This window comes from Eubalaena glacialis, chromosome 6 (genome assembly GCF_028564815.1).
Source record: "Eubalaena glacialis isolate mEubGla1 chromosome 6, mEubGla1.1.hap2.+ XY, whole genome shotgun sequence".
Classification (NCBI taxonomy): Eukaryota; Metazoa; Chordata; class Mammalia; order Artiodactyla; family Balaenidae; genus Eubalaena; species Eubalaena glacialis.
In genome coordinates this window covers 66,959,675-66,984,889 of record NC_083721.1, presented here as the reverse complement: position 1 = coordinate 66,984,889, position 25,215 = coordinate 66,959,675, and the positions used below count along the sequence as shown (strand labels likewise).

The following is a 25,215-nucleotide window of genomic DNA, read 5'->3' as shown; positions in this document are numbered from 1 at the left end:
TGCCTATCTCCCCTTCACTTAGTTGTTCTTCTGGAGTTTTATCTTGTTCCTTCATCTGGGACATATTCCTCTACTGTCTCATTTTGTCTAACTTTCTGTAATTGCGGTTTCTGTTCCGCAGGCTGCAGGGTTGTAGTTCTTCTTGCTTCTGCTGCCTGCCCCCTGGTGGATGAGGCTAAGAGGCTTGTGTAGGCTTCTTGGTGGGAGGGACTGGTTTCTGCCCAGTGGTGGGTGGAGCTGGCTCTTGTCCCTCTGATGGGCAGGGCCATGTCAAGGGGTGTGTTTATCAGGCAGCTGTGTGCTCAGGAAGACTTTAAGCATCCTGTCTGCTGATGGGTGGGGCTGTGTTCCCGCCCTGTTGGTTGTTTGGCCTGAGGTGTCCCAGCACTGGAGCCTACAGGCTGTTGGGTGGGGCCAGGTCTTGGTGAGAAAACGGTGGCCTCCAGGAGGGCTCACACAAATGAGTACTCCCCAGAACTATTGCCGCCAGTGTTTTTATCCCTGCAGTGAGCCACAGGTGCCCGCCTCCACAGGAGACCCTCCAATACTAGCAGGTAAGACTACCCAGTCTCTTATGAGGTTACTGCTTTTCTCCCTGGTTCACGGTGCGCACGAGACGCTGTGTGCACCCTCCAAGAGTGGAGTTTGTTTCCTCCAGTCCCATGGAATTCCTGTGATGAAACCCTGATGGCCTTCAAAGCCAGATTCTCTGGGGGCTCCTCCTCCCATTGCCAGACCCCCAGGCTGGGGAGCCTGACATGGGGCTCAGAACCTTCATTCCTGTGGGTGAACTTCTGTGGTAAACTTATTTTCCAGTTTGTGGGTCACCCACCTGGCATGTATGGGATTTGATTTTATCATGCTCCTCCTACCATCTCGTTGTGGCTTTTTGTCTTTGGATGTAGGGTATCTTTTTTGGTAAGTTCCAGCGTTTTTTTGTCAATTGTTGTTCAGCAGTTAGTTGTGACTTCAGTGTTTCCATAAGAAGAGGTGAACTCATGTCCTTCTACTCTGCCATCTTGTCTCAGCTGTGTGTCTAGGCTCATTGTTATAATTTTTATTATTGCCTTAAGTTAGCCCCCATCATCTCCTATCTTCCACCAGAAAGCTGGGTCTGTTTATATGTCCAGAGAATGCTGTGATATGCTGTCCAGATCACTGTTTCAGGACCAAGGCACTCAATTCTTCATCTGCTTGAAGAATTGGCTAGCAATGCCTTGCACCTGAGCTCTTCCCAGTGCATGCTCTCAGCTTCCTTCATTCACTCTCCAACATCAACCAGATAGGGAGAGACCCAAGGGACCTGACAGAGGAATTGCATTTCTAAGGCTGGTTTTTGACAATAATAAGATAGGCAAAATGCTTTGATCCTTGAATTTATATTATGTAGATAGTATATAACATTATATGTAAATACATGGCTTATATCTTCAATGATTTCAGAGGTTATTTCATTATTAATGAAAAACAAAGGATTTTCTGCTGTAATTTACAGCCATAGTTTGGTATTTAAGAATTCTTTATCAGTTTTCCCTCTACTCTCTTTCTTAACTGCCCCCTCATCTGAAACTTCCTTACATGCACCTCTCTGAGACTTAAGGTCCCAATAGATTTCCCTGCAGAAGGTCTCTTGGTCACATGTTCATGGGTAAACCTCAAGTGAAGCGAAATTATTTGTATAAGATTATATAGTTAGAGGTAGAGCTACCAACACCCAAACCTTCTCAGTGCCAGGTGCAAATTTCCCCCTAAAGCCTTAGTGCCTTCCCTAACCTGAGAGCACACCCTCAAGGCCAAAATAGCAGATGATGTGCCTCTACCATGGGAGGGTTAAGGGAGAAGGTAGAGGCAAAAGGTTCACTCCGTTTCCCCTTCTCATGAGAATTTTACTTTGAACTGACCCTCTAGCTCTGTTTTCCAGTAATGTGATAAGGTGGTACGTGTCAACTGTGTTACTAAGCAACACTACTTAAGGTGAAAATGACCCCTGATTGGAACTAGCATCTGACTTGGAGGAATTATAAATAAGTTATTAATACCTAACAGGAAACTGTAACTTTGAGGTTTCCTGAGTGTGCTGACTTTTGTAACTGGGCAAATCCATTACAGGGGACCCTGGAAACTATGCTGATGGAATTATTACAAGAGATACTGGCCCAGGAGCATGTAAACCAGGGCAGCTCCTGCATCCACCCAATGCACCTGGTCTCTTTTCCTTGCACCTGAGCTTTGTAACCTGGGGGCTAAAGGAAACAGCTATGTGGTCTTCTGTGTCGATTCACTGAGAGCTCCCACAGGAAGAGAAACACCTGATGCTGCCCTGCTGGAAGCTGTGGGTCCTGTATTATATCTGTCTTTCTGAGTAGATTGATACTCAAATCATACCAAATATGGCCTATGTTAGTCTTGTGAGTATGAATGTTCAGTTGTACCTAAGACCAGGCCCCTGGTTGATACTGCAGAGGGCATCAGGGCTAGAATTGGGCAGGCTGTGCCTCATGCCATGTTTATAGCTAGAACAGTGCGATGTGGAGTTAGACAAGGTACCCCCTAAGAACAAGCTTTTTTTTTTTTAATAACACTGACACATTTTGTAGCTTTATCTGTGATGGCATACAGTCATATGCTAAAAGAACCTATAAAAGTAATTTTGAGTCCTGTTTTCTGATCACAAGAGTCCAACTGCTGTCATATCAACTCTGTTCTCTAACACTTTCAATAGCAGATTCCATAACCCAGATGAAATGCACTAATTTTTTCCCCTGTATTCCCCCATTCAATCTGGGCTGCCATAATCAGACAGACAGAAAGCACGAGGACACTTTTTTCTTGCATCTGTACTGGAAACCTTAGCAGACAGTAACTGCTTCAGGCCTGTCAAATAGATGCATGAAATGCACCAATTTAAATGGGAATGCCTCATTTTCCATGTTACGATTGTTAGAGTACCGCACAGAGCTGAATGGTGCTGCTTGTCCTCCTCTCTACTTCCAGATGAAAGATCAAACTCACCTTAGCTGTTTTGCTCATTTTCAGTTTCTCCCTCAAGTAGCTCAGTGTCTGATGCTTGCTGTTGCTCAACAGAATGCTTCTCGAGCATGTCTTCTGTGTGCCTGTGGATGACCTGATGGGCTGCGAGGATGTGCTTCTGCTGTGCATTCCTCACTGCGCCAAAGGGACAGGAGACTTATTACTCCGGAAGTTGGAACATATCATTCCCAAAGATTCTCAAGAGAGTAGTGACAGATATGATAACTTTGCAAACCACATATTCTCTTACTTAAGGCTGACTGGATTAAAGAAAAATTACCTGCTCTCTGTGTTGGAAGGATACATTCCAAGGGTAACTCAACCCAAATCTTACTATTGCTGCTCCCCCTGTTCCGCTCTCTGCTCAGTCCAGTCCTGCTCCTCCCCACCAGGTTTGCCTCCATTCTACTGGTTAGCAGCTTCCCTCACCTGGAATGCCTGCACTCTAAATCCTGCCCTTCTGCAAAGCCCAGCCCAAGTCAGTCCCAGCTCCTCCAGGAAGTCTCCGTTGACTGAGTCAGCCCACATTTACCATGACCACACTTGAGTTTGTACAAACCTATTGAGCACTGAAGTACTTCATGTGAGTTACATTTTGTTTACCTAGATTGTAAATGACTGAAATAAAGGTAAAGACCTTGTTTCATACTTCTCTTTGAGCCTTAGTCCCTAATATGAAGGGTATTTGTTGAATGATGAGTTTCTGAGCTCATGGCTTTAAAAGTTGGTCCTAGTTCCACGTTCTAAGAATATTTATTACCAAGACTTAGTACATTAAGCATCCTGTTTGCCTTGGAAAGAGGTAATTGTGGTGATGATGATGATGATGATGACAGCAGTTAGCATTTGTCCTTACTTTGTGCCAGGCACTGTTTTAAGCAGTTGCCATATATTTATTCATTTAAGCCACCCACAACCCTAAAAGAGAGTATTATTAATATCCCCATTTTCCGATGCAGCAACTGAGACACAGAGAGATTAGGTAATTTGCCTAGTCATACAGCTAGTAAAGCATAATAAGCAGTACTGTGGATTCTGTGCTACTGAGGTGTCAGCTAGTTTATATAGGGTAAATCACATAGCAACTTACAACACTTCAGAGCAGTATGGTTGAAAGAATGGGGACTTTGGAGCCACACAGACCATGGTACAACCTGCAAACTGTATAATGTCTCTAAGCACTAATTTCCGTAACTGAAATATGAGAACACATCTATAGATGTTGTAAGAAATTTAAATAAGGTATTTCTAAAAATGCTTAGTACATTGTCTGGAACTTAGTATGCATTTAAACCTTGGTAGTTACTATTATTTTCATCTGTATAAAGGTCTTCAAGGTCGTTCCCCTCCATGAACTTTTAGAAAAATGAGAGTTGGTGGATTAGGAAGACTCTGAGCTCACCTCCTCTCATGGGCACACCAAAATTACTATTTACAGAGAAACTATTGATGAGAAAGACCAGAACCTACCAGAAAAGACCTCTACAACTAAAGATATAAAGAAAGAACCGCAATAAGATGGGTAGGATGGGTGGAGTTGTGGTATAGTCAAGAGCTGTACCCTTGGTAGGCAACCTACAAACAGGAAAATAACTAGAATTGCAGAGGTTCTCCCCAAGGAGTGAGGGGTCTGAGCCCCACATTGGGCTCCACAGCCCAGGTGTCCTGCACTGGAAAGATGAGTACCCACAATATTTGGCTTTGAAGGCTAGTGGGGCTTTCTTTCAGGAGACCCTGTGGGCTGTGGGAAATAGAGACTCCACTCTTAAAAGGTACACACAAAATCTTGTACACTGTGGCACCCAGGGCAGAAGCAGTAATTTGAAAGGACCCTGGTCAGACCCACCCACGGATCTTGGCGAGTTTCCTGGGGTGGTAGGAGGCAACTGGACCTCACCCTGGGGACACAGACACTCATGGTAACCATTTTGGGGAGCTTGTTCTACTACATGGACACTGGTGCTGGTGAGCACCACTTTGTAAACCTCCCTCTAGCTAGCTCATCAGCCTCAGGACCCAGTACTGCCCACACCCACCAGCCTGTAGGCACTGGTACTGGAATGCCTCAGGCCAAGTGACTAGCTGGGCAGGGACACAGCCCCACCCACCAGTGGGCAGGTTGCCTTAAAACACCCTGAGCCCACAGCCACTCATGGACATGGCCCTGTCCACCAGAGCGCACAAGCACTAGAACTGGGACCCCCAGGGCCTGCAGCAAGAGACCCTGGGACCTGGCTCAACCCATCAGTAGGCTGGCGCCAATCCCAGACCTGCTGGGCCCCAGCCCCACCCACCAGCAGGCCAATACCAGCTCTGAGACACTTTGGGCCCCTCAGCCAGCCTCCCCAGAATCTGGCCCCACTCACCAGACATGGAATGGATAAACAACAAGGTCCTACTGTAAAGCATAGGGAACTATATTCAATATCCTGTGATAAACCATAATGGAAAAGAATATAAAAAGAGAATGTATATATATGTATAACTGAATCACTTTGCTGTACAGCAGAAATTAACACAACATTGTAAATCAACTATTCTTCAATAAAAAAATAAGGCAGAACAGCAACAAAAAAAGGAACTCTAGAGAAGAACGGATGAACAGAGTGAGAGGTTAGAAGTTTTTAACAAAGAGTTAGAAAATATAAAGAACCAAACAGATGAAAATATAATAACTGAAAAGAAAAATACACTAGAAGGAATCAACAGTAGATTAAGTAATACAGAGGAATGGATCAGCAAGCTGTAAGAGTAGTGGAAATCATTCAAGCTGAATAGAAAAAAAGAATAAAAAGAAATGAGGACAGTTAAAGAGACCTCTGGGAAAACATCACACATACTAACATTTACATTACAGGGGTCCCAGAAGGAGAAGACAGAGAAAGGGACGGAGAACATATTTGAAGACAGAACAGCTGCAAACTTCCCTAACCTGTGAAATGAAACAAACATGCAAGTCTAGCAAGCACAGAGAGTCCCAAACATGATCAACCCAAAGAGGACCACACCAAAACACTCTGTAATTAAAATGGCAAAAATCAAAGATGATAAAGGGATATTATTAAAAGTAGCAAGGCGAAAGCAACAAGTTATGTACTAGGGAACTCCCATAAAGCTATCAGATGACTTTTCAGCAGAAACTCTGCAGGTCAGAAAAGAGTGGCAAGATAGAGCTGAAGTGATGAAAGGGAAAACCTACAACCAAGAATACTCTACTTGGCAAGTCTTTCATTCAGATTTGATGGAGAGATCAAAAGTTTTACAGACAGGCAGAAGCTAAAAGAGTTCAGTACCACCAAATCAGCTTTACAAGAAATGTTAAAGGGACTTCTCTAAGTGAAAAAGAAAAGGCCACAACTAGAAACATGAAAATTATGAAAAGAAAAAGCTCATTGGTAAAGGTAAGTGTATAGTTAAGGTAGTAAATCAACCACATACAAAGCTAGTAGGAGGGTTAAAAGACAAAAGTAGTAAAATCACCTATATCCACAATAAGCAGTTAAGGGATGGACAGAACTAGATATAAAATACAATGACAAAAACAGTAATTGTGAAGGGAGGGGAGTAAAAATGCAGAGTTGTTAAAATGTGTTAGAAATTAAGAGGTAAGCACTTAAAATAATCATATATAGATACAGATAGACCTATCTACATCTATGTATAAACCTAATGGTAACCATAAACCAAAAATCTATAATAGATACACAAAAAAAAAGAGACAGGAGGCCAAACAACACTGAAAACAATCATCAAATCACAGGGAAGAGAAGGAAAGAAGGAACAAAAAAGAATTACAAAAAACAACCCCAAAGCAATTAAAAAATGGCAATACCTACCTGTCCATAATTACTTTAAATGTAAATGGACTAAATTCTCTAATCAAAAGACATACAGTGACTGAATGTATACAAAAATAAGAGCCATATATGTACTGCCTACAAGAGACTCAGTTGAGATCTAAAGACACACACAGACTGAAAGTGAGAGGATGGAAAAAGGTATTACATGCAAAAAGAAATCAACAGGAAGGAGGGGTGCAATACTTATATCAGACAAAATAGACATTAAAACAAAGACTGTTAGAAGAGCCAAAGAAGGAGACATTACATAATAATAAAGGGATTAATCCAAGAAGAAAACATAACAGTTCTAAATATATATGCACCCAACATAGGAACACTTAAACATATATTAACAGACATAAAGGGAGAAAATCAACAGCACATAATACTAGGAACTTTGTGTGTGTGTGTTAAAGAATTTACTAATTTATTTTACAGCAAGACCTATAATATGGTTCCCTCTGTCACAGGCAAGGAAAACAGGCAATCCCTACTGAGGAATGAAATTATTCAGAAATTTCTCTGCAACGAAATACAAACATTTTCTGCAAGAATAGTTTTCTCTTCATCTAGAAATTTACATATTTATAGAAAACCCACAGACATTTTAATCTTTGCTCTCTCTTTTGACTCCATCCAGGTTTCCAATACAGTAAGTCCCCTACATGTGAACCTTCAAGTTGCGAACTTTCAAAGATGCGAAAATGCCCGTGTGCCAACTGCTGTACTGTTCTACTGTACTTTTTGAAGTACTGTACTGTAAGATTAAAAATGTTTTCTATATTTTTTGTGTTTTTTATGTATTATTTGTGTGAAAAGTATTATAAACCTATTATAGTACAGTACTATATAGCTGATTGTGTTAGTTGGGTACCTAGGGTAACTTTGTTGGACTTATGAACAAATTGTACTTAAGAACGTGCTCTCAGAATGGAACTTGTTTGTATGTAGGGGACTTACTGAACTAGGGACTTTAACACCCCACTTACATCAATGGACAGATCATCCACACAGAAAATTAATAAGGAAACACTGGCCTAAACAACACACTAGACCAGATGGACTTAATAGATATTTATATAGAACACATATTCCAAAAGCAGCAGAATACAAATTCTTTGCAAGTGCACAGGGAACAGTCTCCAGGATAAATTACATGCTAGGCCACAAAACAAGTCTCAGTAAATTTAAGAAAATTGAAATCTTATCAAGCAACTTTTCTGATCACAGCTCTATGAGACTAGAAACCAACTACAAGAAAAAACAGCAAAAAAACATGTGGAGGCCAAACAATATGCCACTAAACAACCAACGGATCACTGAAGGGATCACTGAAGAAATCGAAGAAATTTTAAAAAAATACATGGAGACAAATGAAATAAAAAAATGCAATGATCTGAAATCTCTGGGATGCAGCAAAAGCAGCTCTAAGAGGAAAGTTTATAGTGATACAAGCCTATTTCAGGAAAGAAAAGTCTCAAAGAACCTAACCTTACACCTAAAGCAACTAGAAAAAGAAAAACAAAAGTTACTAGAAGGAAAGGAATCATAAAGATCCGTGCAGAAATAAATAAAATAGAGCCTATTTCTAAAAAAGTAGAAAAGATTAATGAAACTAAGAGCTGTTTCTTTGAAAAGATAAACAAAATTGATAAATCCTTTATGCAACTCATCAAGAAAAAAAGAGAAAGGGCCCAAGTAAATAACATCAGAAATGAAAAAGGGAAGCAACTATATGCCAATAAAATGGACAACTTGGAAGAAATGGACAGATTCTTGGAAAGGTATAACCTTCCAAGACTGAACCAGGAAGAAATAGAAAATATAAACAGACCAATCACAAGTAATGAAATTGAAAATGTAATTAAAAATCTTCCAAGAAACAAAAGTCCAGGACCAGATGGCTTCACAGGTGAATTCTATCAAACATTTAGAGAATAGCTGACACCTATCCTTCTCAAACTCTTCCAAAAAATTGCAGAGGGAGAAACACTCCCAAGATTATTCTACAAGGCCACCATCGCCCTGATACCAAAACCAGACAAAGATATCACATACAAAAAATAAAATTACAGACCAATATCACTGATGAACATAGATGCAAAAATCCTCAACAAAATACTAGCAAACAGAATCCAACAACACATTAAAAGGACCATACACAATGATCAAGTGGTATTTATCCCAGGGAAACAAGGATTCTTCAATATTACGCAAATCAATCAGTGTGATACACCATATTAACAAATTAAAGAATAAAAACCATATGATCATCTCAATAGATGCAGAAAAAGCTTTTGACAAAATTCAACACCATTTATGATAAAAACTCTCCAGAAAATGGGCATAGAGGGAACTTATCTCAACATAATAAAGGCCATATATGACAGACCCACAGCAAACATTCTCAATGGTGAAAAACTGAAAGCATTTCCTCTAAACTCAGGAAAAAGACAAGGATGTCCACTCTTACCACTATTATTCAACATAGTTTTGGAAGTCCTAGCCATGGCCATCAGAGAAAAAAAAGAAAAGCAATACAAATTGGAAAAGAAAAAAAATTGTCACCGTTTGCAGATGACATGATAATATACATAAAAAATCCTAAAGATGCCACCAGAAAACTACTAGAGCTAATCAGTGAATTTGGTAAAGTTACAGGATACAAAACTAATACACAGAAATCTCTTGCATTCCTATACACTAACAACGAATGATCAGAAAGAGAAATTAAGGAAACAATCCCATTTACCACTGCAACAAAAAGAACAAAATACCTAGGAATAAACCTACCTAAGGAGGCAAAAGACCTGTACACAGAAAACTATAAAACACTGATGAAAAAAAAGTCAAAGATGACACAAACAGATGGAGAGATATACCATGTTCTTGGATTGGAAGAATCAATATTGTGAAAATGACTATTCTACCCAAAGCAATCTACAGATTCAATGCAATCCCTATCAAATTACCAATGGCATTTTTCACAGAATTAGAACCAAAAATTTTACAATTTGTATGGAAACACAAAAGACCCTGAATAGTCAAAGCAATCCTGAGAACGAAAAACAAAGCTGGAGGAATCAGGCTCCCCAACTTCAGACTATACTACAAAGCTACAGTCATCAAGACAATATGGTACCGGCACAAAAACAGAAATATAGATCAATGGAACAGGATAGAAAGCCCAGAGATAAACCCAGGCACTTACGGTCAATTAATCTATGACACAGGAGGCAAGGATATACAATGGAGATAAGACAGTCTCTTCAATAAGTGGTGTTGTGAAAACTGGACAGCTACATGTAAAAGAACGGAATTAGAACATTCTCTAACACCATACACAAGAATAAACTCAAAATGGATTAAAGACCTAGAATGTAAGAGCGGATACTATAAAACTCCTAGAGAAAAACAAGCAGAACACTCTTTGACATAAATCACAGCAATATCTTTTTGGATCCACATCCTAGATTAATGAAAATAAAAACAAACGTTAAAAAATAGGACATAATTAAACTCAAAAGCTTTTGCTTTTTGAGCAAAGGAAACCATTAAAAAAAGACAACCCACAGAATGGGAGAAAATATTTGCAAACGAAGCAACTGACAAGGGATTAATCTCCAAAATACACAAACAGCTCATGCAGCTCAATATTAAAAAAAAAAACCCAATCAAAAAATGGGCAGAAGATCTAAATACACATTTCTCCAAAGAAGACATATGGATGGCCAAAAGGTAGATGAAAATATGCTCAACATCACTAATTATTAGAGAAATACAAATCAAAACTACAATGAGGTACCACCTCACACCAGAATGGCCAGAATGGCCATCATCAAAAAGTCTACAAACAATAAATGCTGGAGAGGGTGTGGAGAAAAGGGAACCCTCATGCATGTCAGTGGGAATGTAAATTGATGCAACCACTTTGGAGAACAGTATGGAGGTTCCTCAAAAAAGTAAAAATAGAACTACCATATGATCCAGCAGTCCCACTCCTGGGTATATATCTGAAGAAATGAAAATACTAATTGGAGAAGATACATGTACCCCAATGTTCATAGCAGCATTATTTACAATAGCCAAGAAATGGAAGCAACCTAAGTGTCCATTAATAAAGGAATGGATAAAAAGACATGGTGTGTGTGTGTGTGTGTACACACACACACACACACACACACACACACACAATGGAATACTACCTAGCCATAAACAGAATGAAATTTTGCCATTTGCAACAACATGGATCAACCTGGAAGGTATTATGCTTCGTGAAGTAAGTCAGACAGAGAAAGACAAATACTGTATGTTTTCACTACACGTGGAATCTAAAAAATCAAACAAACAAATGAATTTAACAAAGCAGAAACAGATCCACAAATACAGAGAACAAACTAGTGGTTACCAGTGAGGAAAGGGGAAGTTGGGAGGGGCAAGATAGGGGTAGGGGATTAAGAGGTACAAACTACCACATATAAAATAAATAAGCTACAAGGATATATTGTACAGCACAGGGAATATAGCCAATATTTTATAATAACTTTAAATGGAGTATAATCTGTAAAATTTTAAATCACTGTGTTGTACACCTGAAACTAATGTTATAAATCAACTAGACCTCAATAAAAAAAATTTTTTTTTAATTCATCCAAATGAAAATTAATAATGAGATATCTCAAACAGTCTGTATGTAATATTACTTAATTTGGGGTAAAGAGTATCTGTAACACATGGATGTCTTATTTGGAAAGAGAAACAAAAGGCCCTAGTGTGTGCTCCCTGTCCAGGTGGCTTTCTTCATTTGGGCTACATCCACACAAAGGGAAGAAGTTAGGACTTGCCCAGCTTGCCCACAGACAAGTCCCACTGATTCCCTTATATCTCGTGCCTGCTCCAGCTCCTTCCCCTCAGAGCCAGGAGAAGCTGGGGAGGGGGTCACAAACTAGTAACTATTAAACAGAGGATTTCCCCCCCTCCTTCAATTCCCTCAGGTGGAATTCATCTGAAGCAGGTTGGCCTCACCTTGGACAGAGGAGAAGGAGAAAGGAGTTGCATATTTTCTTAAGGATCTAGAAAACATAAGATCCCTTTTATAATATAAGGTGATACAAAAATATTATTTGATTTAATTTAACAAAATTAAATTTTGTTGGGAGAGGCACTATCATACACTGTTGATGGGAGTATGAATTAGAACAATCTTTTTGTGGGGGCAGTTTGGTGGTATCTATCAAAATATGAAACACACATACCTTATTTCCAGCACTGTACTGCTAGGAGTTCACTCTCAGAAGCATGACCAGGGTGTTCACTGCTATTTACAGGAAAACACACTGGGAACAAACTAGATGCTTATTGCTGGGGTGGGTACTGGTTTAAAAATTAAAGGACAATCATGTAATGGGAAAACAAGATATTTCTTTGTTCTCGTCCAATGCATTAGAACTACCATTCCTTTCTCACTGGTTACGTGATCTTAAATATTAACACTTCTCTTAAACCTGTCTAGAATTCCCCTGCAAACTCTAAAGCCTCCCAAGCTCTTATTTCACTTAAATATTAATCTTCTGGTTGCATCCTTCCCTCTGGGATCAGGACTGTCACCAAGAGTCTGAAAGCTCCGGAAGAACACTGTTTTTAAAAACACGTATTTTTTTCTCCTTCTCTATTGACTAAAAGCATCAATCTTTAAAAACATGCCACTTTTGGCCAATGATAAGTGAGGATATTTATACTGAGATCAGTCCTGGCAGGAACAGGAGATACTGTGACTCAGGCAGAGCTGCAGAGTCAATTTAGGTCTGTCAGGCTTCCCAGCTTTTCAACACCTGCCTTGCACGTGCCCTGCCTGCAAAAGGCTACTACAGTTGGAAAACCCTGTATATTCTCAACATTTGCTTTACATTGAAAAAAAATCAAATTACAAAATACAAACTTATGGTTACCAAAGGGGAAAGAGGTGGGGGAGGGATAAATTAGGAGTATGGGATTAACATATACATGCAAGTATATATAAAACAGATAAACAACAATAATTCACTGTATAGCCTGGGGAACAAAATTCAGTATCTTGTAATAACCTACAGTGGAAAAGAATTAGAAGATATATATATATATATATATATATATATATATATATATATATATAAACTGAATCACTTTGCTGTACACCTGAAACTAACATAATATTGTAAATCAACTATATTTCAATAAAAACCAAACCAAACCAAAACAACAACAACAACAACAAAAACCAAAATACACCTCTTCTGGGAACTTGGGAACTGCCTCTCTCTTTTTTTTTTTTTTAAATTGGAGTATAGTTGCTTTACAATGGTGTGTTAGTTTCTGCTGTAGAAAAAGTGAATCAGCTATACGTATACATACATACCCTCCCTCTCGAGCCTCCCTCCCACCACTACCCCTCCATCCCACCCCTCAGGAACTGCCTCTTCAAGAAGGTTTGGATTTTGACGCTCCGTCAAACTTATTAGAACTGCACCCATCCATACTAGAGGTGATTATATTCTGCAGTCAGACAGCATCGAGAGAACCTGACAACTCTGAAATAAGAAAATTCAGTGATTCTCCTTCAGAACTTTCCTCATACCTCTGCTCAGTTTTAAATCTCTGGAATATTGAAAATAGTTTCTATCTTTAAAAAGATCATCACGTGAAGCATTTACACTGGCTTACCCTTTTCTTTGACAAAGTCCTTTTGCACCTCTGGGATCAGGAAACTATAAACCAACTCGGCAACAATCTCCTCTGACTGAAGCTGAGTTCGACTAAAAAATAAAGAACAAATTAAACGAGTATTTCCTTTGTTGCCTTACTTGAGCTGCCGATTTATACTTGGATCCTCCTTGTTTGTGTAAGGAACTCCACTGCTCAAATCCCACCACTGCCGTTTCCTTAAGTGATCTGAAATAGCACATTCCTGGTGAGTTTGGTTAACTCCATGGAAAATCCAAATCTGTCCTTCACTTACCCTGCCTACCAGGAAGGGAGTGTTAGAGATACAACTTACAAATGGAAGCCAGAAACCCTGCGGTGATGTCCAAGTAAAATTGGACATACTTATTCACATTGCTTTCATGCTTTGTGGTATTCTAAAAGTAAGAAATATGAAAGTGCTCCAGACTGCAGAGGATAACTGAAAATTCTATTCCCAATGCTCTTACCATACAAAGGTACAGGCCTGCTGGCTGCTGCTAAAACAATGCATACTGAAGCATGAGTTATATATTTGTTTCTCCTTGGTGGTGAAATCTTAAGCTCTTGAAAAATACATATGAGTAACAGCAAAAGGCTGTCCATCCCACCATCTGTCCCCTTGGTACACACCGGCTTTCCATTTCATAAGCAATGTCATTGATTTCCTCAGCCATCTTCTCTATTTCTGCCCTGGCTTGTTCTTCTGCAGTATTCTCTTCAGTGTTCAGTATTATATCCTCCAGATAGGAAGTCACAGTACTTTGGTGAACTTTAATTACCTGCAAAACCCCAAAATAGTCCAGTTACTCAGAATAGGAATGCTACTACTGTACACAAGAAAAATGCATGAACATTGGTTGACTTTTTTAGCACATCTACTTCATTCATCAGTAGTCCCCTCATTCATTATTCTTTTTTTTTAAACTATAGATAGTCTGTTTCTAATCCACCTATCTACCCACTCTGGGCAGCCCCTACCTATCTGGCTCATTTTAGAATTATGGGGTGGGCAATACAACACTGCAGAAAGATCATGGGCTTGAGTCAATAACCCTGTTTTGGATCCTGGCTTTGTTCTTACCAGCAATGTAATTTGGTCAAGCTACCTAACTGTGGCAGAGACTAAGATGTATTACACAATGTCCTTTCTTTATTCCTCTTAAAGCATTCTTACAGGGAAAGACGTAGTTTTTTTTTTTTTTTCTCTTTTCATTTCTCATTTCATGGGGACAAAATGCAGGAGCACCAGTCATCTTAAACTGCCATGAGGGTCACACCCAAGGGACAGAAAAGCAGGAAGCTAGAAGGATCCTGGGTCTCTGGTGAATTTTTTTAACTATCTTCTCAGCCCTGGACTGCTTCTTTTTAAAGCTTTCTTGAAAGAATATAGAATATACATTTAGAAAACTGCAGAGCGCATAAATGTACAGTGCAATGAATGAAGGTCAAGCCACTGCTAGGATCCCAGAGGTCACTGTGAATTCTACCTGACCACAGACCCTTCCCACTCTCATGAGTTGATGGTAAAGACTTCCTATTCTTTAGAGTTTTGCTCCCTAAGTATGCAACCATAAATAATACAGTTTAGTTTTACCTGTTTTACAGGTAGATACCAAGGACGTATCACAAGCATCAAGGGTGTCATACTTAGTTTTGTATGCATTCTGTCTCAACAGATTTTGAGCTTTGGGGGAAGGGCACTTTTTATTTAATGTGTGAGTACTTCTTTGTATCTGAGATAATGCTTGGGACTCAGTAACAACTCAGTACCTGCTTCTTGACTGGCACTGCAGCAGGACTGTGAATATGAAATGTTTACTGAATATCTACCTGTAAAACACCAAGTCCATAACCTTGAATTCCTATGCCTTCCTTATGGGGGAGACCCAATGACCAGTTTAATACAGTTCAACCGAACAACCAACCAACCAAAATATATTTTCTCGAAGTCTGTTACGTACAGAGGGCTATGCTGGTGCTGTGGAAGGCACGTGCCTGCTCCCATGGAGAGGAGACTCCTGCTCCATGGAGACCACAGACTTATTCAGGAAACAAGTCACACCTAGATGGAACGATTAGACAGTTGACTTGTAATAGTTCAGAGGTGGAAAGTTTAATGTGGTTCACCTCTAGTAATACATGTACTTGTGTGTTTACATATATCTTTATAAATGTGTATGTTTCTGGACACATTTGTGCTTGTATGTGCATAAGTGAATAAGGAAACATATGGGTGGCTATATGTGTGTGCCTCCCATCTTTGCTAATATTGTGCATGTGGGCTTATGTTTGTGTGTCTTAACTTATAGATGTGCAAAAGTGTGTATGTGTTTAAAATATGAGTCTATGACTTTCTGTATCTATGTTTCTCAATATCTACATGTTATTTTTCTGGAAATTTACTCATGTGTACATTTCTTGGTTTTGGTATATTTAAGTGCAAGCATATTTATCTTTAGGAGGGTCATATGATGGGAGATAGGGAATTTAAATGATGCTGAGGTCCAGAGATGGATACATTTTTTACATAAATGATCCTTAAATCAGGCTGGAAGGGTCATCTTAACCCTTTTTTGCCCCTCCTATACATGCTGACATTTCCTGGGATCATTCCCACTTAAAAGATAACTTCCTAGAAGCCTTTCACCAGCTTCTTCCTTTCCATGTTTCTGAGTATAGTGGTTCCTCTGTCTCTTTCCTTTTATTCTCACTCCCAACTGGTTCTTCCCATTCCAGCTGGTTTTTCCTTAGTGATATTAGGTAGAGGATAGTAAATTCCGGTTTGCTAAAAATTTCTACATTTCAGTAACTCTTTTTAAGGAAAAATGTGTTAGGATGGTAGGAAGCTAGAATATGAATTATTATTATAGGCTGTATGACACTACAGTTAAAAAGCTTTAACCCAAAACTTTTTTAAGCTGTATAGAGGATGGGAAATCTGTTTAATTTTAATCAATTTCTTATCTGAAAAAACACACACCAAATACTATTCAGGGGTCAATCCTAATTCCATAGGAATTGGGTAAATCCTTTGAATCCCAGATCAAATAAGAAGACCCCAACTTGACATAGCATTTTTTTTTTTTTTTAACCTGAGGAGCTCAAAACTATCCACATATATTAATACAATTCAGACAGCCTCTTAGATAGGAATTTTTTAAAGTTCCAGGTTGGCTTTTTCTGCCTTTCCCATCTGGCCCACATCTGATGCAAGGGAAACTCACACAGCCTTTGCCTTAACATATTCTGGGTGTGCTGGCCGCCCATGCAGCCTCTTCTGTGCCCACCTCCCCTCAGCCTGCCCAGCTTCCTCCTCTCCATTCCGGGGGTGAGACGCCCTAACTGAAAGAATACACATCAAGCTCTCCAAGAAAGGGGAAGTACTCGTCCCCACCTCTGGGTGTGATTTTGGGGGGGAATTAGTCACAGCACAGCTCCCTTTAAAGAAATCTTCCTCACAAATCCCCTCCAGTTTTAACACTTGAGCTTTTGTATACTTGATGAGGGTGAGAGTGCTTTGAGATATTACTGGTTCCTCAGATTTCCTCTGAGTTTGCATCTTGGTCACTTTGGAATTTCACATCTATTGGGTCTTGGTCAGAATTCTGATTTACCAGCCTGGCATTCCTAATTCCCAAGATTGTATCTTTAGTCAAAATTTCTCTTCTAAACTCTATCTTGTATATCCATCTGCTGAAATGACACCTCCACTAAGATGTCTCAAACTTAATATAAATCAAGCTCTTCATTCCACTCCTGCCCCTAAACCTATTCCACCCTCAGCTTTCCCGCCTCAGAAAATAGAACCACCATCTCCCCACTCACTGACACCAGAAACTGGACATCATACTTGACTTTACCCCATTTCTCACCCTGGCCTGAGTTGCTTCATCAGCGTCCTTCCAGGTCTCCTTGTTTCCACCCTGTCCTCCCTACAACCTGTTCACACAGCAAAGCAGAGTGACTTCAAAATATGTCACCGGGCCCCATTTGTTTCCTTCATGAAACTTAACACATTTTCTGATCCTACACTTATTTGCATGTTATATAGGATTTAAGCACCAGGAGAGAAGGGGCCACACCTGGTTTTTCCCTCCAAAGTACCCCACAATGCCTTTGCACAGTGCTGGGCATATCATAGGAACTCGATACGTTATTTGTTGAAGACAATGAAAAACAAAAAACGAAAGTCATTTCATATCATGCGTTTCCTGGCAACGTCCCCACTCGCCTCCTTAAATATCTGGTCCTCCTCCTGCAGGCGCCTCTCTTCCACCTGGCGCCGGCCACTCTCTTCGGCTTCACGCACCCTGCGCTGCCGCTCGGCCAGCATGGCCAGGGCATGGACCCTCCTCTCCTCCTGCAGTCTCACCAGCTCTTTGGACAGGAAGTCAGACATGTCTGCCAGCACCCATCCTTCCAGTCCGGCCAAATGGTTTTCAACCAGTGACACCTGGAAAATAATAATATAACTATGAGGATACAGATTCCACTAAGAATGGTGATTTATGAGGAGGGATGCTGGATTATCCTTGACAGTCACTTCACTTTCAGAATGCACTTAGTTTTTATTAGGACTGTTATCTCCAGACTGGCCCCAACCCAAGGGTTTTACTAGGAAAACTTATGATACAAACTTAGACTTGAGAAAGTAAATTGCTCAGTCAGTCACTGCTGGATGATAGTCTTCAAATTATAAAGAGGAGTTAGCAAAACATTTGTTAGTGTCCACACAGAATTTTTTTTTTTCTTTCAATTTTATCCAGAAGGTAAAGTGCTTGGGTCTCCCCAGACATGAAGGGAAATGTCAAGGTTTTTATTAAAAGATAATATTGGAGTTCAAAAGAATAGAATCTCTTAAAAATTCACTCATGATACCTTTTAATTTTTCAATGCTTTGTCCTTTAACACAAGTTTGGGGAATTTTAAGATCTTCAATAACATGAAAGTAGAAAACCTTAGTACTTTTTATTCATTTAGATAATTTCAAAGTCATTAAGAACTATCTTTGAAACAGAGCAGGAAACAAGCCTACATGTCTGTGTAATCACTGAGGTAAAATAGGGGCCTAGAGTTCTTGGCCAGGAGTAAGCCACAGTATCTATTTATGGATCTCTCTGTGCTGGCTTCGGCACAGGAGGAATAAAAGTGTTTGAGAAGATTGTACTGTGTTCCTGCTCCTATCCTCAGGGATAAGGGGAAAAGGCTCTTCTCCCAGGCACTTGCTGCTCTCACACTGACGGTTCTCCCTCAATATGAGAGAAGGAGAAAATGAGAGGATCGGCATTGCTGTAGGTACCCATGGGGTGCCCACTCCCCCAGATGCCTGCATCTTACTGGTGTATCCAGGAACAGCTGAAGGTAAGCAGGGCGAGTCTGTGGCTATGTGACAGTTCTTCCCATTAATTCCTCCCTTAGCTCTTAGCTGTCATGATGTCTATCAAGTATTTATCCACTAAATGAGGTAGATGGGTTGAAAATCCTGGATTGTCTTAGCTGTAGCTGCTAAAGTCTATAATCAGAAACCTTGAAGGGGCCAAGGAGGGCATTTTTCCGTCCAGGTCCTGGGTATTCTGCTGCCAGGGCATTGTGCTCCCTATCTGAACAGAAGTGCAGCCCGTCTCCATCATTCCCAGGGCTCCAGGATGCCCAGATTTAGAGACTCCAGTGTCTGCATTCTCCTCTTCTTTCTCTGGTTCCTCTGCTGGGTCTCACAGTCTGTGGCTTTCTTCCTCCCTCCCTGCAAACCAGCTCCCATCACTCAGAGACCATCCCCAGTCCTGCTGTCATGTAAAAGGAATAAAGTGGTGCTCGTTTCCGAGCTGCTTCACATTTGTGCCTAATTCACAGCACAAGAGTTACATTTGTTACTAAAGGTGGGTCATGTTAGCTTTGCTGTAAGTTTACTTTCTTTTTGTTTGGCCGTACTGGGCGGCATGTGGGATCTTAGTTCCCCAACCAGGGATCGAACCCACGCCCCCCTGCATTGGAAGTGCGGAGTCTTAACCACCGCACCACCAGGGAAGTCCCAAGTTTACTTTCTTGTAACAGTAAACTCTGTGCAAATTGGTTCTTTTTCATTTTGATTTACAGATAAGTGGGACAGATAGTAAAAGTGTATCTAGGGCTTCCCTGGTGGCGCAGTGGTTGAGAGTCTGCCTGCCAATGCAGGGGACACGGGTTCGAGCCCTGGTCTGGGAGGATCCCACATGCCGCGGAGCAACTAGGCCCATGAGCCACAATTACTGAGCCTGCGCGTCTGGAGCCTGTGCTCCGCAACAAGAGAGGCCGCGAGAGTGAGAGGCCCGCGCACCGCGATGAAGAGTGGCCCCCACTTGCCGCAACTAGAGAAAGCCCTCGCACAGAAACAAAGACCCAACACAGCCAAAAATAAATAAATAAAATTAAAAGTATGCGTCACATTTTAACAAAAAAAAAAAGTGTATCTACACTGTAGTCAACAACATTAAATACTATGTGTATATAGACAAATGCCAGAAGAAAGTAGGAAACACATTTACAGTTGCCGGGTTAGAGCTGCAATTAGCAGCTATTGTCAGTCACACAGAGCTCAGACGACCCGGTGAAAGTCACAGAATAGCATATTAACATATTTAATATGCAGTTTAAGGAGCATGAGCTGTGTACAGCTCCAAAACTCATAAATGAGTGTGGATAGTTTTGAAAATCCCATTTCTCACTTTTTTCTTATTGCTTTAGTTACTTATTCATTCTGCTAAGCTCCCACTGAAATATAATAGAGTCACCAAATATTTAAGAAAGATTGGAAGAGAAAACCTTTTAAAATTGTGGGGTTTTTTTCTTTTCTTTTTGCAAATAAAAAACTAAGAGCAGACTCAATTCAGGGAGGGCACAGCCCATTCAAATTCTGGACTGCAGCACCACTGATGAAAAATGCTGGGCTTGGGGGGGGTGTTTCTTTTTCCTCACATCATTTATAGTTACTATAATGTTGCCTGTAGAATAATAAAAATCAAGGGCGAAAATGGGACAAGAAAAGGAGAGGAAAGGAAAGAACCTTGTGCTCGTGCAAGTTCCTCTGTCGCTGCAAGGCCAGGGTCACCTGCTTCTCGGCTTTCTTCACCAGCCTGTCCTCTTCCTGCAGTGCGTGGCTGGTGCGCAGCTCCTGGATCAACTCCAGCCGCTTCTCTTTCCCTTCAAACATCTGTGTCAAATCAGATCAGAGAGAGACTTGCAAATCAGCATCCGTTGTGCCAGGCACGAGGCCTCGCAGGCAGTGACTTGTGAGGCGCTTGTGAGCAGAGGGTTCTGTTCTGCCTTTTGGGGCCACAGAGCAGGTGTGCGCCACAGAGCTAGCGGTCAGCCCTCTTTTCTGCACCTTCAGCTGCTCAGGCAGAGAAGGAGCTTAGCTATAGGTTAGTTATTGACTCAGTTTCTTAAAATGCCTCTCAAAGACAAGGTGACAACTATAGGGTCATGTTAAGAAACTAGAGCCTTCTCCTCATTTCCTCTGCTCCTTCCCTAAGAAGCCTGGGGGTGGTATTTTTCATGGTCATATTTTCTTTTCCAAGAGATTTGCCCCTCATCTGGAATACATGATCTGCCGTCTGAACTTAACTGCTGTGTTTCTCCTGGGGAAATATTGGCAGGAGGATAGAGAATAATGCTGAACACAGGATGCTCATCCAGCCTCCCTGGACTTACTCACCATAACTGAGTCTCTTAAGAGTTATAGCTGTCTGGGGAGAAAAAATGTTTCAGCTGAGGCTTTATATCAGTCCATTTTTAAACTGAAGTGTGAGCTTGCTCTAGTGGCACAAATAATCTGGCTAAAGCTTTCAGTCAGGAAGACCAGAGTTGAATTTGCTGGCAGTTAACATAATCCCTCTCAGACTCATACTACTTGCCTGTAAAATGGGTAATTGATACAAAAAAAAAAAGCTGATATATGTAGAGCAAAGAATATATAATGTGAGCGTATGGTAAGAGTTCAAAACTGTAGTTATTACTTAGCTATTTGATTTATTATTCAGGTATTGCTAGCTATATACAAACGCAGATAATTGTATTACAACTTTGTGGAAAATTAGAGAATATACTTGTGATGTTTAGGGTCAAAATTCAGGTATGAAAATTGCTGGATTTAGCAATTCCAAGGAAGACATTAGCTTCACACTGCCTTGGTTACACTACAGCAAACAGCAGGCAGTCCTTTCTTGCCTTGTTACTGTGCCACTCGGGCAAACTATGGCAACGCAAGAGCATAGTTCCATAGGACAGCAGGGTGCAAGAGGCAATTCACCCCAAGGAACCAAGCACATATGCGTTCTGTAAATCTATTCTCAAAGGAGAAGAACAGGGCCAGTGGTTGCAACCTACACACCATGTTCTGAACGACTCTGCCCCGGAGTAACTTTTGAAGGTAGATCACAGCCATTTCTATATCTTCTTCTTCCTAAAAGAACAAAGGGAGAACCAAGCAGCTTGAGAACAGCAGCAGTCAGCATCAAATACTTTTTTGAAGATTTATATCAAGCAAAAGATTTATATCTAGCAAAAAGCTAGATGCCAGAAGGATTTAAAGAGAATAAAACATCATCCTTCTTTGAACATGTAGGACTTTAAATGTTACTTACTGTATTGTTAAAATTCATTATTATTTTTTCATGATAAATAAGATATCATTAATAAATTACATCAGAAGCAAAAAATTCACCCACTGTCATGGTATCCTTACAAATTAAGCCATTTTCATTTTTTCTATATTCCTTTCCAGCAAAATCTTTCTTGAAGAAGTTAAGTATTGCTAATAACATCCCTTTTGCAATAGTATTTTCATGTTTGATCATGCGTAGACAAAGAATACAGCTGGTCTATATCAGAGTCAAAAATGAGGTGCTTTTCACAAGAATTTAGCTAAACTGGTAAAATAAGAATATAATGGATAAGATCAGCTATCTACAAAAATCACCTTAAATAAGTGTATGTCAAAAGCAGAAAGATCAGAGTCTGCAAATTTACTTAAAGCCCCTCTGATTGCAAAAGTAATCAACAGTGGAATCAGTGGCATTAACACTCGTGAATGACAACGTGTTAACCACAGGCAGTGGTCGGCACAAAGTCTAGAAAAGGGGATACTGCCCAGAAGCACATCGTGTCCAGTCAGCGGGAGCATTCCAGTCCTTCCAGAGACATCAGAGCCATCGGAGGTGCTAGTGAGATCTCCTGTCAACTCCCCTCCCTCTCACAAAGCACAACAACCTTCTGTACAATTTGGCTTCTTGTGAGAACTGCCCTGTATTGGGAGATAACAAGCTGACCTCCCGAGAGCAATATCCTGATATACCAGGCAGTTATATTTCTCTCCGTAAAGTAACATATTTGCATTGTGGCATCTCCAGCAGTTTCTTGTAGGTTTAGTCTGAGTCAGTCCTTTAAATCCTAACCAACTATGGAATGTTGACCAAACTGAGTCTGGGGCCCTGCGAAGGTGAGGTACGGCCCTGGTCAGGGTGAACTCTCTGAGCCAGTCTTGATGACACCTCTGGTATTGCATTCCTCTCTAATTCCAGCTGTCATCAGCCACTTCCTCATGTGGGAAGACAGTTACAGTAACTGATCATCATTCGATCTTCTTTTTTTTTTATTTGACGTACATCAGAATTACCTTCTGATGCCTATTTTTCTTGGGAAGATTTTCTTCTTTGTGTTTTTATTCTTGAAAAGGATTGACTTTAGATTTCATTTCATTTTGCTTGTTTTTGTGTGTGCATTTGAAACATAAGGATAAAGGCAACGTAAGTCAGATCTTGGGAAATGAACACTGTTATGTTAGGTTTGTTTTTAACCCAAACTATCTGGAGAATAAACAGCAATACTGAATTTAGCTTTTCAAATAAGCTTCAAACTTACATTGGAACTCAACTCCAAAGTTGGAGTTGGAAGTCGAGGTTGAGGTATTGGCTTTCTTTGAAGAAAACGCATTGGTTTCTTTGCTTCGAGGCCCTTATTCTTCTTTTCCAACAGTGCCTGAAATAACACACCAGTGTCATTTCTTACCTTTGTATTTTTTCCCACTACCAAATCTAGGCCACAGATCTGAATATCAATCAGAAATAATTTTCTCTATGGCCATGCTAGGATGGTTTGAGAAAGTCCAAACCAGGGTGCACCTATGATATTCCCATGCATAAGTTAACCACTGAACAAACATGAAACATATTCTAGGTGTATCCATTTTAATCAAAAGTTTTGGAGACTTTAAACATTTTTTTTTTGCATTTTTGAAAGGTTCTGTCATGTGTATATGCAAGCAAAACCCCCAACTCCTATTCTTCCACATGAGCTAATTTGCTGTTTTAAATGACTGCCTGGGCAATAGAAAATTGTCCTGTGTAGTAAATGACTGAAATATTTAGTATGTTTTGTTGTTATGGGGGAACTAAGGGGCATTAAATGGCAATTATCTCCAAGTGAAGAGAGCTTTACTTTGGGCTTGAAGGCCTACACATCAAGATTTTTGAACATGGTTCCTTGTGGAAGAGTGTATGTGTTTCTCTTTAAACATGCACTTTATTTTCTTACTTTTGATCATCAAAAATCCTGCCAAAATTATACATAAGATTTTGTTCATCAGTTCCATTTTCATACATAGGGGGATACTTTTTAACTTAAAAGTATCAAAAATTCTGATCTCTGTGATTTTAAAATCACACTTTCATTACTTTTTCATCACATAATTTTTATATTATTTTTTCCATAAAAACACAAATAAGTGATAAAACACTTAAATAAGTGATAAAGCACTAAGCCAAGACTTGAAATTAATAAAAATATGAAAATTATGAGTAAAATTTGGAACCACATCCAATTATTGTGGTTTTAACAGAGCATCCGAGTTTCCTGAAAATAAATCTGATGGCAAATATATATAATAGCTCTATGATAACCCAAACTAATGAATCAATAGGAAGCAGCAACAGTTTAAAAGTACAGTTTGCCCTTGGAACAACATAGGTTTGAACTGCATGGATCCAGTTATACATAGATTTTTTTCAATAAATATATTAGAAAAATTTGGGGAGATTTTTGACAATTTTTAAAAACTTGCAGAAAAACCACATAGCCCAGAAATATTGAAAAAGTTAGGTATGTCATGAATGCATAAAATATATGTAGATATTAGTCTATTTTATCATTTACTACCATAAAATACACAAAATCTATAAAAAGTTAAAATTTATCAAAACTTATGCACATAAACACTTACAGACCATACCTGGTGCCATTCAAAGTCAAAAGAAATGTAAACAAACGTAAAGATGCAGTGTTAAATCGTAACTGCATAAAAGTAACTGTAGTAGATACTATACTACTGTAATAATTTCATGACTACCTCTTATTGCTTCTGCTGTGAGCTCAAGTGTTGCTAGTATCCACTTAAAATGTAGGGTGACACTAATCATCTATGAGTGAACAGTTCATCTCTCCAGTAAATTGCATGTCATGGTAACAAGTGATCTCTAGCAGTTCTTGTATATTCTTCATTGGGTTTAGTGCAATACCGTAAACCCTGAGTAACACCATGGGAGCCATACGAAGTGCCACTAGCGATGGTGGGAGTGCTCCCAAGAAGCAGAGA

The 25,215-nt window shown here is 39.9% G+C and overlaps 1 protein-coding gene and 1 non-coding gene across 2 annotated transcripts in view; both read right to left on the bottom strand.

Moving 5' to 3' along the window:
• CFAP91 (cilia and flagella associated protein 91) overlaps positions 1-25,215 on the bottom strand; it is a 132,224-nt gene that overhangs the window by 17,515 nt on the left and 89,494 nt on the right. The window contains exons 11-17 of the mRNA XM_061193142.1: positions 23,487-23,603; positions 21,958-22,029; positions 20,632-20,778; positions 17,824-18,045; positions 14,223-14,371; positions 13,572-13,663; positions 3,013-3,165 (exon numbers count right to left, since the gene is read on the bottom strand). Coding sequence (XP_061049125.1) covers positions 3,014-3,165; positions 13,572-13,663; positions 14,223-14,371; positions 17,824-18,045; positions 20,632-20,778; positions 21,958-22,029; positions 23,487-23,603 — 951 coding nt within the window. The 3' untranslated portion in view covers position 3,013. The remainder of the gene's footprint in view (positions 1-3,012; positions 3,166-13,571; positions 13,664-14,222; positions 14,372-17,823; positions 18,046-20,631; positions 20,779-21,957; positions 22,030-23,486; positions 23,604-25,215) is intronic.
• On the bottom strand, positions 2,761-2,891 carry LOC133094164 (small nucleolar RNA SNORA31). Its single transcript, XR_009701382.1, has one exon. It is a non-coding gene; the product is annotated as a small nucleolar RNA SNORA31 (small nucleolar RNA).